Source organism: Pangasianodon hypophthalmus, chromosome 8 (assembly GCF_027358585.1).
Source record: "Pangasianodon hypophthalmus isolate fPanHyp1 chromosome 8, fPanHyp1.pri, whole genome shotgun sequence".
NCBI classification, from domain to species: domain Eukaryota; kingdom Metazoa; phylum Chordata; class Actinopteri; order Siluriformes; family Pangasiidae; genus Pangasianodon; species Pangasianodon hypophthalmus.
In genome coordinates this window covers 1,557,457-1,571,360 of record NC_069717.1, presented here as the reverse complement: position 1 = coordinate 1,571,360, position 13,904 = coordinate 1,557,457, and the positions used below count along the sequence as shown (strand labels likewise).

The 13,904-nt window shown below is 40.2% G+C and overlaps 1 protein-coding gene across 5 annotated transcripts in view; it reads right to left on the bottom strand.

Annotated features, from left to right (window-relative positions):
* Positions 1 to 216: 216 nt before the first annotated feature.
* The window catches only part of atp2b3a (ATPase plasma membrane Ca2+ transporting 3a), a 31,382-nt gene continuing 17,694 nt past the window's right edge, over positions 217 to 13,904 (bottom strand). For 2 of the 5 annotated variants that reach the window (XM_026927931.3, XM_026927933.3), the window contains 15 exons: positions 13,532 to 13,696; positions 13,239 to 13,453; positions 11,700 to 11,942; positions 10,294 to 10,535; positions 9,022 to 9,256; positions 8,590 to 8,769; positions 7,844 to 7,931; positions 6,712 to 6,818; positions 6,342 to 6,533; positions 5,013 to 5,226; positions 4,711 to 4,922; positions 4,429 to 4,536; positions 3,151 to 3,333; positions 2,898 to 3,005; positions 217 to 1,349 (listed from right to left, as the gene is read on the bottom strand). In XM_026927931.3, coding sequence (XP_026783732.3) covers positions 1,056 to 1,349; positions 2,898 to 3,005; positions 3,151 to 3,333; positions 4,429 to 4,536; positions 4,711 to 4,922; positions 5,013 to 5,226; positions 6,342 to 6,533; positions 6,712 to 6,818; positions 7,844 to 7,931; positions 8,590 to 8,769; positions 9,022 to 9,256; positions 10,294 to 10,535; positions 11,700 to 11,942; positions 13,239 to 13,453; positions 13,532 to 13,696 — 2,786 coding nt within the window. In that variant the 3' untranslated portion in view covers positions 217 to 1,055. The remainder of the gene's footprint in view (positions 1,350 to 2,897; positions 3,006 to 3,150; positions 3,334 to 4,428; positions 4,537 to 4,710; positions 4,923 to 5,012; positions 5,227 to 6,341; positions 6,534 to 6,711; positions 6,819 to 7,843; positions 7,932 to 8,589; positions 8,770 to 9,021; positions 9,257 to 10,293; positions 10,536 to 11,699; positions 11,943 to 13,238; positions 13,454 to 13,531; positions 13,697 to 13,904) is intronic. The other 3 variants (XM_053236427.1, XM_053236428.1, XM_026927932.3) reach the window with 2 other exon arrangements.

Genomic DNA, 13,904 nt, shown 5'->3' with positions numbered 1-13,904 from the left:
CAACTGGATAGAAAATGTGCAGTTTGAGTGCTTACACGCTCTCATCAGAAAATTTACATCAGGAAGGACTCAGCTGTCCTTTTCCTGGGAATTCCTGGGAATTCATTCCCCTTTGCCTGTATTAATGCATTAATTAGGACTCGTCCACTCCTGTACTGAAAAAGTTGACTGGACTGGGATGCCTCTTTGTTGATGGAAATGAATACTCCACACATATTTCATTCTGTAAAATATATTTGAATTATGCTTGAACACACAATGAACACAGCAATAACGGTGAGACAGAGTGTGTGCTTCATGAAACACAAATAATAATAAAAAATAGACTTCCTATAAAACCACATAGCAAACACATACAAATCCATGTGAGTGTTTTTCTCAGAATGTGATATATCTCCAACATTCCTCTAATTCTCTCTGTCTAAAAAAAAACACACAAAAAAAAGAAAAGAAACCTCCTTTAAGATCCATCCTATTCAGATGGAGGCCTCGAATAACCCTCATGTGCAGCGTATTTAATTTAGTTTGCTTTAATTATATGGCTAATATACAACTTCTTTATTGTTTTAGTAACATGACAAACACGCAACACACTCAAAAATCAGAAACACAGGACTGTAAGGACGAATAAACAAAGACAGCAATACTAACAAGTAATACACACACACACGCATACACACACACACACAAGTATATAAAGCTAATGCATTAAGCATCTAATTTACATATAATCGTACTGGAATTAACCATAATATGATCAGAACAGTAACATTATCAATTAAAAGTTGTAATTAATTACGAATATTATTTATATATATATAGATAAATATATATTATAAGTTAGTGAAGTTTATTGGCTTTAAAATCAGGTAGAGCAAAAAGTCGACATGTTCAGTGTGTAACTTGTAACATTGCTAAGCAAAGAAAATAGTTTACAGGTTTGAAAATGATCAGAATTCATTTTAATACTTTATATAAAATCTCATTCTATAAAATCTCCTTCGTGTGACTCGTCACCTGCGGGCCAGGTCCGATGAATGACCTTTGACCTCCAGTCACACACACACTCTTCTCTCGGATGTGTTGTTGTTGCAGTTGAGCTTAATAGGGAGACTTTGTTGACGGTGAGGGTAACGTGAAGGACTCTTACGCTGATGATGGGTCACGTGGTTGTAATCGGAGCGTTCTGATTGGTCGTCTACGTCTGTCTCGTCGATCAGCGGAATCCTGCATCCAGCATCGGAGATGATGAACTCAGGAGGGGCCTGGAATTCATGGCCGGGGTCAGGAAGGTCCGATTTTTCCATTCCGTCGTACAGAGAGCTGTGGAAAGTTCTCACCACTCGGATCTATGGATCGACCAATCAGGACAGGAGATAAAAAAAAAATTCAAAGTGTCACCTCGAGCATCTCTCACACCAGACTGAAAATGTGTCATATTTAATACATTTCACTCAAGCAAAAAAAAAAGACAATCACTTACATAATTCAAAAATGTTTTAGGTAAATAAAGAAATTAAGCAAAGTATTTAAGCAATCAGTGTAATCGCTTCTGCTGGCTTTGGCTCAGTGTGTGTAAGGCACTGAGACGCGGAAATAAATAAACTATTGGGAAAAAAATCTCCGATTTTGCCAGATGTACAATACACAGACAACATGCACACAAAATCAGTTCACACTTACATCTGAAACAAATGTATTCAAATCCAAACACACACATACACACACACACACACGAAACACACACAAGTACACAAAATCAATCAGATAAATTCCTGCATATTATTCACAACTCAAACCCTGCCATACAGATCAGACTGCACTTTTTTAAGCAGATGGATGAACGTTGAGTTTATTGGTTTAACATTCATGTTCATGCTTGTCTAAACCAAAAGAATTGAGCAATGACTTGAAGAATCAGGCCTGAGGAGAGAGTTTACAACAGAAACACACCACAGAGACGTTCAATTTGACGGTAATTGGATTTTCCATAGAGCCTTTTTAATTTACAAATATTAAAGTTCTGCAAATTTGTACAATACATGCAATTTTTACATTAAAATAAATTTCTTGGCGCTGACGATGTAAATATTCGGAGTGTAAGGCCCATAACGGATTAAAGACTGAAGTGACGAGAGTGTTTAAAAAAAAAACTTTTACATTCATGATAGAGAAAGAAACAAAAAAAGGCTGATGACAATAAGGCACCTAAAGAGAGTAAAAAAAAAAAAAAAAAAGAATCAATTTCACGCAATATATAAAACTCACTTTTAAGTTAAACTGCAACTTCTTAAGAAATTAATCGTAAAAGAAATCGAGGACAAGAAAACCAACAAGAAGTAGGGAATGAGCATGCAGTAGCAAATAACGATGTGTTTATTCCTGCAGAATAAACCAAAAAAAAGCAGGTTATGGGTTTACACTCGTCTGTTTACAGCCGTCTCTTTCTTCTCTCCCCTGTTGCAACAATTAAAACATTTAAAAAATTAAACTTAAATCATCTTAATTAAATTAAATCTTAATCTCTTTTACAACACAGTAAATGAAAGAAAAACAGAATGGACAATGAAAGAAGACAGAGACAAAAAAGACAGAGAAAGAGGCAGAGTGAGTATGTGAGAGAGAGAGAGAAAGAAAGAAAGAAAGAAAGCTCGAACCTGAGAGGATGCACACACATGAATACAGACAGTGTGACAGACAAACAGTAAGACTGAAATGGTAACTTCTCTCACACACACACTTATTGGCAGCAGTGTTCAGGTGTTCGAGTCAGTTCTCTAGAGTGTGTGTGTGTGCGCATGTGTGGAAGTCATTGTTCACGTGTGTGTGTGTGTGTTGGAGTGTGTGTCCTGGCCGTTAGCGGAGGGCTGGAGTTCACTCCCCGCTGACAGACCTACGTGTGTGTGTGTGTTGGTTACGTCATGCAGCTGGCTGAGGATGGAGGAGCGGCGACGGACGGCACCCTGAAATGAGCCACTGCGCTTAAACGTGCTGACTACTTCCATCTGCAGGAAAGACACACACACACACACACACACACACACACACAGTGAGATACAGATAGGATGGAAGTAACAATTCTACCACATTAATCACACGTTAACGTCTGACAGTGAGGGATGAAGACAGACAGAGACACAAACTTGTTACCTGCGTCTGAATGCGGTTTAGTCCTCTGAACCAGAGTATCTGTCCTCGTCTCAGCTCTCGCTCTGCATGATCAATCTCTTCCTCATCCTCTGCCAGATCTTCATCACTGATCTCATCAGCCGCTGGGCCAAGCCCCGCCTCCTTCAGAAACTTCAGCTGATTCGTTGGCACAGATGCAATCACCTGTAAACACAGGCGAATAATACAGTTTTAAAATGAACCTGTTTTGATCTCAGACTTCTTTCTGGTGTTTCCACCTCCTGCCCCAACTTCTGCCCCAATTTCTGTTAATCCTGCCCCAGCTTATGTCTAAGCTGTTGCCCATGCTGCGTTCCCACCTCTTATTACAGCTCCTATTGCAGGTCCTGCCCTAGTTTCTGTACCAGCTCCTGCCCAGATCCTATCCCAGCTCCTGCCCCAGGCTCCTGTCTCTGATCCTACCTCAGGTTCTGTCCCAACTCCTGCCCCATCTTCTATTTCAGCTCCTGCCACAGGTTATCCCCCAGCTTCTGCTCCAGCTTTCATTTCAGCTCTTGCCCCAGGTTCTGCCCCAGTGTTTATCCTAACACCTGTCCTAGCTTTTGTCCCAGCAGCTGTCACAAATCATATCCCAGCTCTAGTCCAAGCTTCTGTTCCAGCTTCTGTCTTAGCCCTTGTCCCTGCTCCTGTCCCTGCTCCTGTCCCAGCTCATTTCCTTGCTCCTGCCCCAACGTCTGTCTTAGTATTTGTCCAAGTTTCTGTCTCAGATGCTGCCCAGATCCCACCCTATCTCCTGCCCAGCTCCTCTCCTAGTAGCTGCTCCAGATCTTGTCTCAGTTCCTTTCCCAACTTCTGATCCAGCTTTTATTTCAGCTCATGCCTGAGGTTCTTCCCAAGTTTTTGACCTAACTCCTTTCCTAGCTTTTGTTCCAGTTTCTGCCCCAGCTGCTGTCCCATTTCTGTCCTAGCTTTTGTCCCAGTACCTGTCACAAAATAAACCCCAGCTCCAGTCCCAGCTTTTGTCCCAGCTTCTGTCCTAGTATCTATCTTTACATTTGTCCCAGGTTCTGCCACAACTCCTGACCTAAAGCTTACCCAAGCTTTTGTCCTAGTAATAGAATAGTGCATTAGAATGGTCATCTCAGTTAGAATTTCCAAATCCACCTTGTCCATAAACACACCTGATATTACAGTCAAAACAGCAGTAAACAACAATGAACAACAACAATGTTTTGTTTTACCTAAAGTTATGCAATTAGGGAGATTTGTGTTTAAAAATGCAGTAATAAACAGTATTACCTGACCCCAGATCAGTTCTCCCACTCCTACAAACAGACACCAGAGCCACTGCTCCACATTCAGCGGCGAACAGCTAAATGGCTTCCCTCCAAACTGCACAATCACAATCTAAACCACACACACACACACACACACACACTCATTAAACATGAGATGTTTCCTTTAAAGAACAATCATCATTACTAAACAATCATGTTTCTATTACAGAGATAAAGTCATGTTTACAGCTGTATTCCTACAAAATCTAAAGAGATGGGCAATGAAATGTTAATGAACTTTGACCTGTATAGCAAAGGTGCCAAGTACGATGGAGCAGAAGATGAGATTAGCAAAGATGCCATCGAAGACGTTCCTCTCGCCATGGATTTTCCGTGCATTGATCTCGTTAAACAGCTGCATGAGGACGAAAGTGTTAAAGATGATGGTGTAATGCTCAGAGGGAGGAGCATGGAGAGGAGCATCACGGCCATTATCGATATCGAATATCTTCTCACCTGAGCAGGAGAAGGAAAGATGATTTATTACAGCAGATATGAATTCAGAATTTCTTCTTAACTCGCACAAACACACACACATACACACACCGACAAACAGAAGTGTGAAGATGATGACGAGCTGATACACTGCATGCCCGAGGATATTCTTCATCATGGTCCTGGAGATGAGCGGCTTGTTTCGACCATAAGGTTTTCGTAACAAGAGAGACTCAGTGGGAGGCTCGGTGGCAAGAGCTAAAGATGCAAAGGTGTCCATGATCAGGTTCACCCACAACATCTGCACGGCCTTCAGAGGAGAGTCCTGCGCACACACACACACACACACACACACACACACACACACACACACACATTTCCTATATATTATATTAAATACAAATCAATGATCAAATTCACCCAGACAGAACTCGACAGGAATGTTGTATTTGGTCCAGACATCATTTCTCTAAAAGCTGAGCTTGGGTCAGATTCAGATGTCATGTTCGATTTGTTATAGACGCTGACAAAAAAACCTACATCCAAATCAAAAGCAATAAAGAACAAGTGCAATCTGGACTTCATTCATTCGTTCATTCCTTCATTCATTCAGTTTGTTGCTTATTTTTTTGTGCTGTTTTTCTCACTTGTGTTAATGATCTTATTCAACTATTACACCACTTCTGACTGTAGCGCAGCTGCAAATCTCAGGTTTATATTAATGTGCTCATTCTAATACGTTATCGTTTCTATAGCAACAGCTCATTCACAGAGATGTGTACGTCAGACACTTCACATAAAACGTGTGAAATCAAATAACTGATATGACGATATAGTTTTCTGTAAGGAAACATTTATGTAACATTGATGGAAGGAGTCTCCAGTGTCAGAGGTAAAGCTGTAACTTTAAAGTTTCTGACGTCTTCAGGACAGAGGAGTTTACACTTCTTTGCGGTTTCTCGGTAACATGACAAGCTGCGATTTTTTTTGTCTTATTAACTTCAAATGAGAGTAAAAAGAAAAGAGGCTGGTGAGGGAACGACTGTTTATAGCTGCTATAACGTAAGTGAGAACAGGAACGATCTTGCTTTGCAGATGTAACACAACATTAAATATAACTGTAAATGGATAAAAAGTAAAAACATGTTATTTAATAAATAAAAAAAAGTTGTAATCATTGGCAATTTGCTGTGGTATAAGAGGAATAAAACACTTCAGTGATTGGAAAAATGTTATTGGTTAATTTCCGATTTTGTTTACCTTTTCTCAAAAAAACATCTGTCGCTGTTGCTATAGTAACAGGTATTATCTTTGGGAACTTCCAAAGATTATCTTCAATCATCAGTCTGAGGTGGTCAGGTCCAGGATGGGTCATCAGACAGCCTGTTGTTAAACTAGTGACTGTGTGACTCGTGTGTGTGTGTGTGTGTGTGTGTGTACCTGCGTAATACAGGCTCCAGTGAAAGCCACTATAACGGCCACCACGTTGACCGTCAGCTGAAACTGCAGGAATTTGGAGATGCTGTCGTAAACGTTTCGTCCCCACATCACCGCCTTCACGATGCTGCTGAAGTTATCATCTGTTAGAATGATGTCAGACGCCTCCTTCGCCACGTCTGTCCCCGCGATACCCTGCACACACACACACACACACACACACACACGCACACACACACACACACACAAGCCACTACATATACATATACAATAATATAGCGTGAAATAAAAACGAACGTGGACACAGACTATAGGACGTTTCTGTATATTTCATTATTATAATAAATCAAAAATTAAGGATTTTTATTCTCACCATGGCAAAGCCAACATCGGCTTTCTTCAGCGCAGGACCGTCATTCGTACCATCACCGGTCACCGCCACAACCTGCCTCTGTTCTCCTATAGTGCTGTCTATGATACCTACACACACACACACACACACACCAACTATCGTAGCAGTTTGGCCACAAATGTCAGCACAGAAAGCCAGAGTGCACTCCTCAGAGAGCTAAAAGTGATGCAGTGTTTACACTTTGCTCCTGAGTTTGTACAAATGTCCATATAAGGAGACTCACTAATGTGAACCTCGATTGATCGGCTTCAAATCGTTGTAATAGTCGATGAATTTTATACTGCGATTTTATATACGGATTCCTCTGTCACGTCTAAATCACTTATTTATTTCAGTTACACACCAATTTAATGAACACTTAGTGAAACTCAGTCTTGAAAGAAAGCAATTCCAATAGAGTCCATAAATTAAGTCATATAAATTCAAATAGGACAAAAGTAATGGCACCCTATAAAAGGATAAAGCGTCAGTGTGTGTTTATGGTAGCTGACGCGCTGCAGTGGCTGAGCTGCTTTACTGGAAGATTTAGCCACGCTCTTTAGGAGGCGCTCTTTCACCGTTTATTCGCAATCTGTTTCGTTTCCAGCTCTCGATGAGCATTGCTTTCTGTGGTGTTTTGTGGGTGTGGTTTAAATGTAAATGAGTTGTTTATGCGCTTGGTGATTTACAGCTGATTGGTGTTTATCAACATACACAAGTAAGTACTAAGAAAAGCAGAAAAACTTTTGTCAATCTGGAGGGAATTTTTAATCCACTTTGGCCACGAAAACATTTACACACAACTTTATTAAAGCACTAAAACACTAAAGCTCCCGTCCTGTGTTAGATTAGTGTTTATTTCACACTCGACTGGATATTTCTAGACATCTCTGACCAGCTTCGAGTATCGCTTTGTGCCTACAGTTCTGGAGAAAATTAGGGGAAAAAATAGGAATCTAGGACCAAGATTTAAATACTGATTTCTGTAAAGATGCTTTGTGACAATTTCTATTTATAAAAGAGCTATGAAAAATGGATTTAGAAGATGAAGGTTGTGAAGATAAAGACTGTAGCGTGTGTGTGTGTGTGTGTGTGTGGGTGTGTGTGAGAATACCTTTGACGAGTGTATGTTTGTCTGTGGGAGATGAGCGAGCCAGTACCCTGAGTTTGGGCCAGATCTTGTCGATGCGCTCCTGCTCGACCTGGAAAGAAAAGATAATTCGCATTTTATAAAGTAGTTTATAAAGTTCATAATTATGTCATTCAAATGGGCTTATTTTAAATAATTACAGGCATGTGAATGAGGTACAGGAAATAAACTGCCTTGCTGGGGCAATGTAAACTACACCAATTATTTCATTAAAGTAAAAACTATCTGCATATTAATTTTTATAATTAACGTGATCTTCAACAGCATCCAAGATTTCCCACAATGCCTTTCGACTAGGGATCTAGCCCTCGCTTCATCTCTATCTAAAGAGTGTGATGCAGCGGCGCTTTAGTCTTTTAGCCTGTGAAGCTCGTTTAAATCCTCATCTGTGTCCGCTGCTCGAACAAATCAGCTTCCAACGCTTCAACTTTCACGCTAATGCCACAACCAATGGCATCATTCTATACATCACATTCATACATCGCTCACTAGCCGAGCCGAGTCTCTGCTTTAACTCAGCGTCATATAGCTGCATTGCATTCTGGGACTTTGAGTCCAGTGTTTGCACCTACGTCTTCTACTCCACGACTTCTTTTCTCATTAATGTGATGCTAAGCAGTTCAGTGAAAATTCTGATATCTGAGCTTACAGTTGAGCTTTGCTCAAAAACATAACAGAGAAATATCTGATTGGCTAAGAGCTGACCATACCTCTCCTTTCTCATTCCTGATTCGCCGGTTAAAGTCTTTCCCCTCCATGCACAGGAAGTCGTCTCCGATATTAATGATGCCGCATTTAGCAGCGATGGCACGCGCTGTGTTGATGTTATCTCCTGTAACCATTCTCACCGTGATCCCCGCCCTCTGGCACTTCCTGATAGCATCTGGAACCTGATTGGACAGTGAGAGATAAGACTTGTAGCAAACTGGCCAATCAGAATCAGGTGGGACATTTAACCTATAGTTTATAAATTGAATGTCACATGATTTTGATTAGATTAGAGCATGCGTTCATGCAAGACACCTGTGATAGGCTTACTAAATAAAACATCTAGAGAAATTACAGCATGAAAATACAACCAGGCGGCTTTTCCCGAACAATCCTACCTGCTATTCTTTAATTTAATTCTTTAATTTGTTCACCTCTGGCCGAACTGGATCCTCGATTCCCACCACAGCGATGCAGATGAGGTTGTTGATGATCTCGGCCTCGTTGTCCCACTCCGGCAGTGGATCATTAGGAAGGTCGCGATACGCTACACAGATCGTACGGAGGCCATCACACGCCATCGGCTCGATCACCTTCTTCACCATTTCATCACGATCTCGAGGTCCAAACGGACGAGCCGAGCCGCCCTGGGACAAAATGGAAGAACACCTACAGAGAGGGAGGAAACACGGCGGCTTGTTCAGAGACAGGAACAGTGGCCCTGATTCCAAAATGTTAATCAATCAGTTAATTTACTGTTAGTAATAAATTAGTCTGGCCTAGATTAGTCAGAATTAAATTAGATAGAGACACCTTAACATACAGTACTGTGTAAAAAGTCTTAGGCACATGCAAAGAGCAAAGACGCCTTCAAAAATTAATGAAATTAAATTTTTCTACATTTAAAAAAATCCTATAAAGAGCAGTAAACAGTAATAAATGAAACAAAGTCAGTATTTAATGTGACGATCCTTCACTTTAAATAAATAAAGCAGTATCTGAGGTGCAGTGTGTGCAGTTTTATAAGGAAATGAGCTGGAAGTGTTACTGAGCATCTTGCAGAAGCAGCCACAGTTCTTCTGGAGACTTTGATTGTCGACTCGCTTCTTATTTCTGCAGCGAAACCCAGCAGCCTTCATTATGTTTTTATCTGAAAAGTGTCTCTTATGGAATCTGCTGCTTTCTTTACTGACATACAAACATTTTTCTGTAACATTTCATTCTGTGCTGGAAAACTAATGTTTGGAATCTAAAATGTTTTTGTACTGAATCAATAATGTAGAAGTCAGAAAATAAACATCTATAACAAAGTTTGTACTAAAAAATATATACATTAGGATTAAATTTAGTCCAGGTCAGTTTTGCAAGGAATAGATTAGTCAGGGTTAGATACAGTTTGTTAAGTTAGTTAGAGATAAAAATGTATTTAGTTTGGATTAGTACTAGCTCAGTCAGGGATAACTTGAGTCAGTGTTCCCAGATAGTTAGGATTACGTAAGTCCAGGTTAGTTTTGTAACGAATAAATTAGTCAGGGTTAGAGACAGTTAGAGTTAAGTTTCAGTCAGGGTTAGTGTAAGTTTAAACAGAGATAGCTTAATCGCTTGTTTACTTACGATGAAATTAGTCTGGGATAATTTGTGTTTAAATTTATAATTAAAAAGTTTTACACACACACACACACACCCACACACACACAAACACACACTTTTTGAGCAGGATCTCGGACGCTCCTTTGCTGTAGATGCGGAAGTGTCCGTCTGGGAGCTGGATGACGGTGCTCATGGACTTGCGGACGGAGTTGAAGGTGTAGACCTTATAGAGGTTCTCTTCTGGAACCTGCTCTCGTATAGACTCATAATCACGTTTCAGATCCAGCACGAGACCCAACAGCGCACACTCCGTCTTATTCCCCACCTGCTTAGGTAAACCCCCCTCCTTCTCCGCTGCCTAGAGAGAGAGAGAGAGAGAGAGAGAGAGAGAGAGAGAGAGAGAACAGAATGGAGAGATGTTTCGTATGGTCCACTACTGAGAACCGTCTTTATTGTCACTGTGTTGTGTGTTAGAAAATGTGTTCTTGTGTCAGATCTTTGATTCAGCTAGCAACTTATAGTAAAATCATGCTAATGTTCAACTGCACACCAAAGTCATGCTAACATTAGCTTCAGCTAAAGTTACACAGCCTCACACCAACTTCACACTAACATTAGACAAACCTACAGCAGCCTCATGCTAACATTAGACCAACTTCATGCTAACATTAGCTTAAGCTAAAGTTCAACCTCACATAACAGAGCAATCAGCCTCTACCGACATCAGCCTCACACCAACGTCCTGCTAACTGTACGCTAGCGTTCAATCAACCTCGCACTAACATGGTCAAACCTCACGCTAGCTTTAGACCAACATTATTCCGCCCTTACACCAACCTCATGCTAACATTGGACCAACTTCATACTAACTTCACATCAATCTCATGCTAATCTCAGGCAAACTTCAAACCAACCTCATGCTAACTTTATAGTTATTTCACACCATCATGCTAATGTCCTACTAGCCTCACATTGTCATGCTAATCTCACACAAACCTCAAACTGACCTCATGCTAACTTTACAGTAACTTCACAGCATCATGCTAATGTGCTACTAACCTCAAACTGTCATGCTAATCTTATGCAAACCTCAAAGAGACCTCATGCTAACTTTATAGTAACTTCACACCATCATGCTAATGTCCTACTAACCTCACACTGTCATGCTAATCTTATGTAAACCGACCTCATGCTAATCTTACAGTAAGTTCACACCAACCAACCAACCATCACTCTCATACTATCTTCAACCAGACTTCACGCTAGTCTCACGCTAGTCTCACGCTAGTCTCACGCTAACCCGTGTTTGTATTGTGTTAAAGCAGTGTGTGTTTGTTGTATAGTGTTATAAGTGTCACTGTTTCATGAAAGTAATAACAGTAAAGTTGTAAACACCGAGATGTTGTTGCTATAGTAACAGTTGTATCAGAGATGTTCGGGAATAAACTACACAGACGTGGCCCAGAATTTGACACCCAGGATTTGAACGCATGGACGCTTGCTGGTTGTAGGAGCTGCTCACCGTGATCTTGGAGGTGTAGGCGCTGTTGATGGAGATGGCGCTGGCGAGCAGCTCCAGCGTGTGTGTGTTAATGTGTTGCGGCTCCGGGATTTCCGTCAAGTGTTGATCTCCTACGTAGATCTGGACAGCGGTCATGCGATTGGTGGTCAGCGTTCCTGTTTTATCCGAGCAGATTGCCGTCGCGTTGCCCATCGTCTCGCACGCATCCAGGTGCCGCACCAGATTGTTGTCCTTCATCATTTTCTGGATGAGATTTTATAAATTTTGTCAATTTGCAAACACAATCTCCTTTAATCTCCACATTGTAGTGCGCTGTGTTCCTATTGGCTAATAGCAGTAGAGACAATAATACACAACACCACATGTATTCATGAGTTCAGTTTCATACAAGGATTTCTCTCACAGATTTAAATATTGTATTTATAATTAAAGCAGATTTACATTTACATGGGTTGGGAGGGAGGATGTTTAATATGATCCAGCGTTTATAAAAAATAAATTTCATTTAGAAAAGGAGGGAAAATGAATCGATTTTCACAAAATCATTTTTACAAAAGCACTGACACCTGATGGTAACAGCGATACTGCATGCGATAAACTGTATCATGATGTTATTATATCACAATATCACGATATCGTATCATCATAGCTAATGTTAGCTAGGTAGCTTGTGTTTTTTGCTCAGTAATTAGCATTCTTATTGTTTTCTCCTGGCTCGTGGAACTAAATCTATATTTACACTAGCTCATGTTGCTTCTTGTTTATGCAGCATGCAGCAACCAGTACTGTTTTCTCTTGTGGGCGTGGCCTGTCCAGCATTTTTTTTAGTTCTGATGAAAAACGTAGTAGCTATATATAGCTTCTCAAGCTAAATAATTACAACAACAATTTTAAAATGCACTAATCAGTAAGAAAAACTTTTATTATTATTATTATTATTATTATTATTATTACATGCTCAGCTTCATTCTAGCTTTGTTGTCTAGCTACATACACTCACCAGAGGTACTACCGATCTTTGATTCTCCTTCTAAGTTTTATTTTTCTTCGTAACGTCTCTATACACATTTAACGAGAAGTCGTATACGACAGGATAAAATGAAAAACCAAGCTTATAAGTTTTTCTTCCTTTTTTGTATCATTCAGTAAATGGGAACTGATTGCAGGAGGAACTAAGCTGATTGTGAGTGCAGAAATGCTACAGGATTGGTCCGAGAACTCTTTCAAGCCAATCGTTTGGATTTGTCACTTTAATGTCGTACCTAATTTGCATAGAATAGAATAGAATAGAAAAATTCAAATGTCGCTTGTCGCTGAAATCGTGGCTCCATGACGTACACGTACACATACGTAAAAAACAAACAGTTGCGTGATAGTGTGAACGTAGGGTAAGGTTCATGAACTCACAAATCAGCGATTCACGTATTTATATATATGTATATATATATATATATATATAAATATATATATATATATATAAACATGGCACAAAGCAAACTGACCTTTTTCTGAATAATCTGATGATAAACGCTGACTCACCTTTACAGAATAAGCCAGCGAGATGGTCACGGCGAGCGGCAAACCTTCAGGAACCGCCACGACCAACACGGTCACCCCGATGATGAAAAACTTCACAAAGTACTGAACGTATATGGGGGTGCACTCGGGGAGCCACGAGCGGCCCTGAATGATGAACGTCTTTATCACGAAGTACAGCATCAGGATAATCACAGTGATCGATGACATCACTAAACCTGGAGAGAACAGACAGGCCGTTTTATTTTATTTGATCTCTGATTGCATTGATCGCGTTTCCCCTACACGTGCCTCACCTGCTTTCCCGATCTGCACAGCCAGTTTGGTGAGTTTTCCCTGAAGCACTGATTTCTCTTTTTTGGTAACACTTGATTTCTTTCTCTCTTTTTCCTCCATCTCTTCGCCCTCCGCGCTCTTCAGAGGCTGCATCTCCATGGCAACGGCATCGTCCTGTTTATTCCCTGTTAACGAGCAAAATCAGAAAGTCAAAATTTACATAAAAATCAAATAAAATCAGGAAATCAGGAAATCCGAAATTCAGATCAGAAAGGTGGAAAATGGAAAAGTTGAAAAAAATTAGAAAATCTAAAAATCTAAAAAATGGAAAATCCGAAATTACGAAAATCATAAAGTATGAAAATCATAAACTTAAAACCAGGAAGTAAAAAA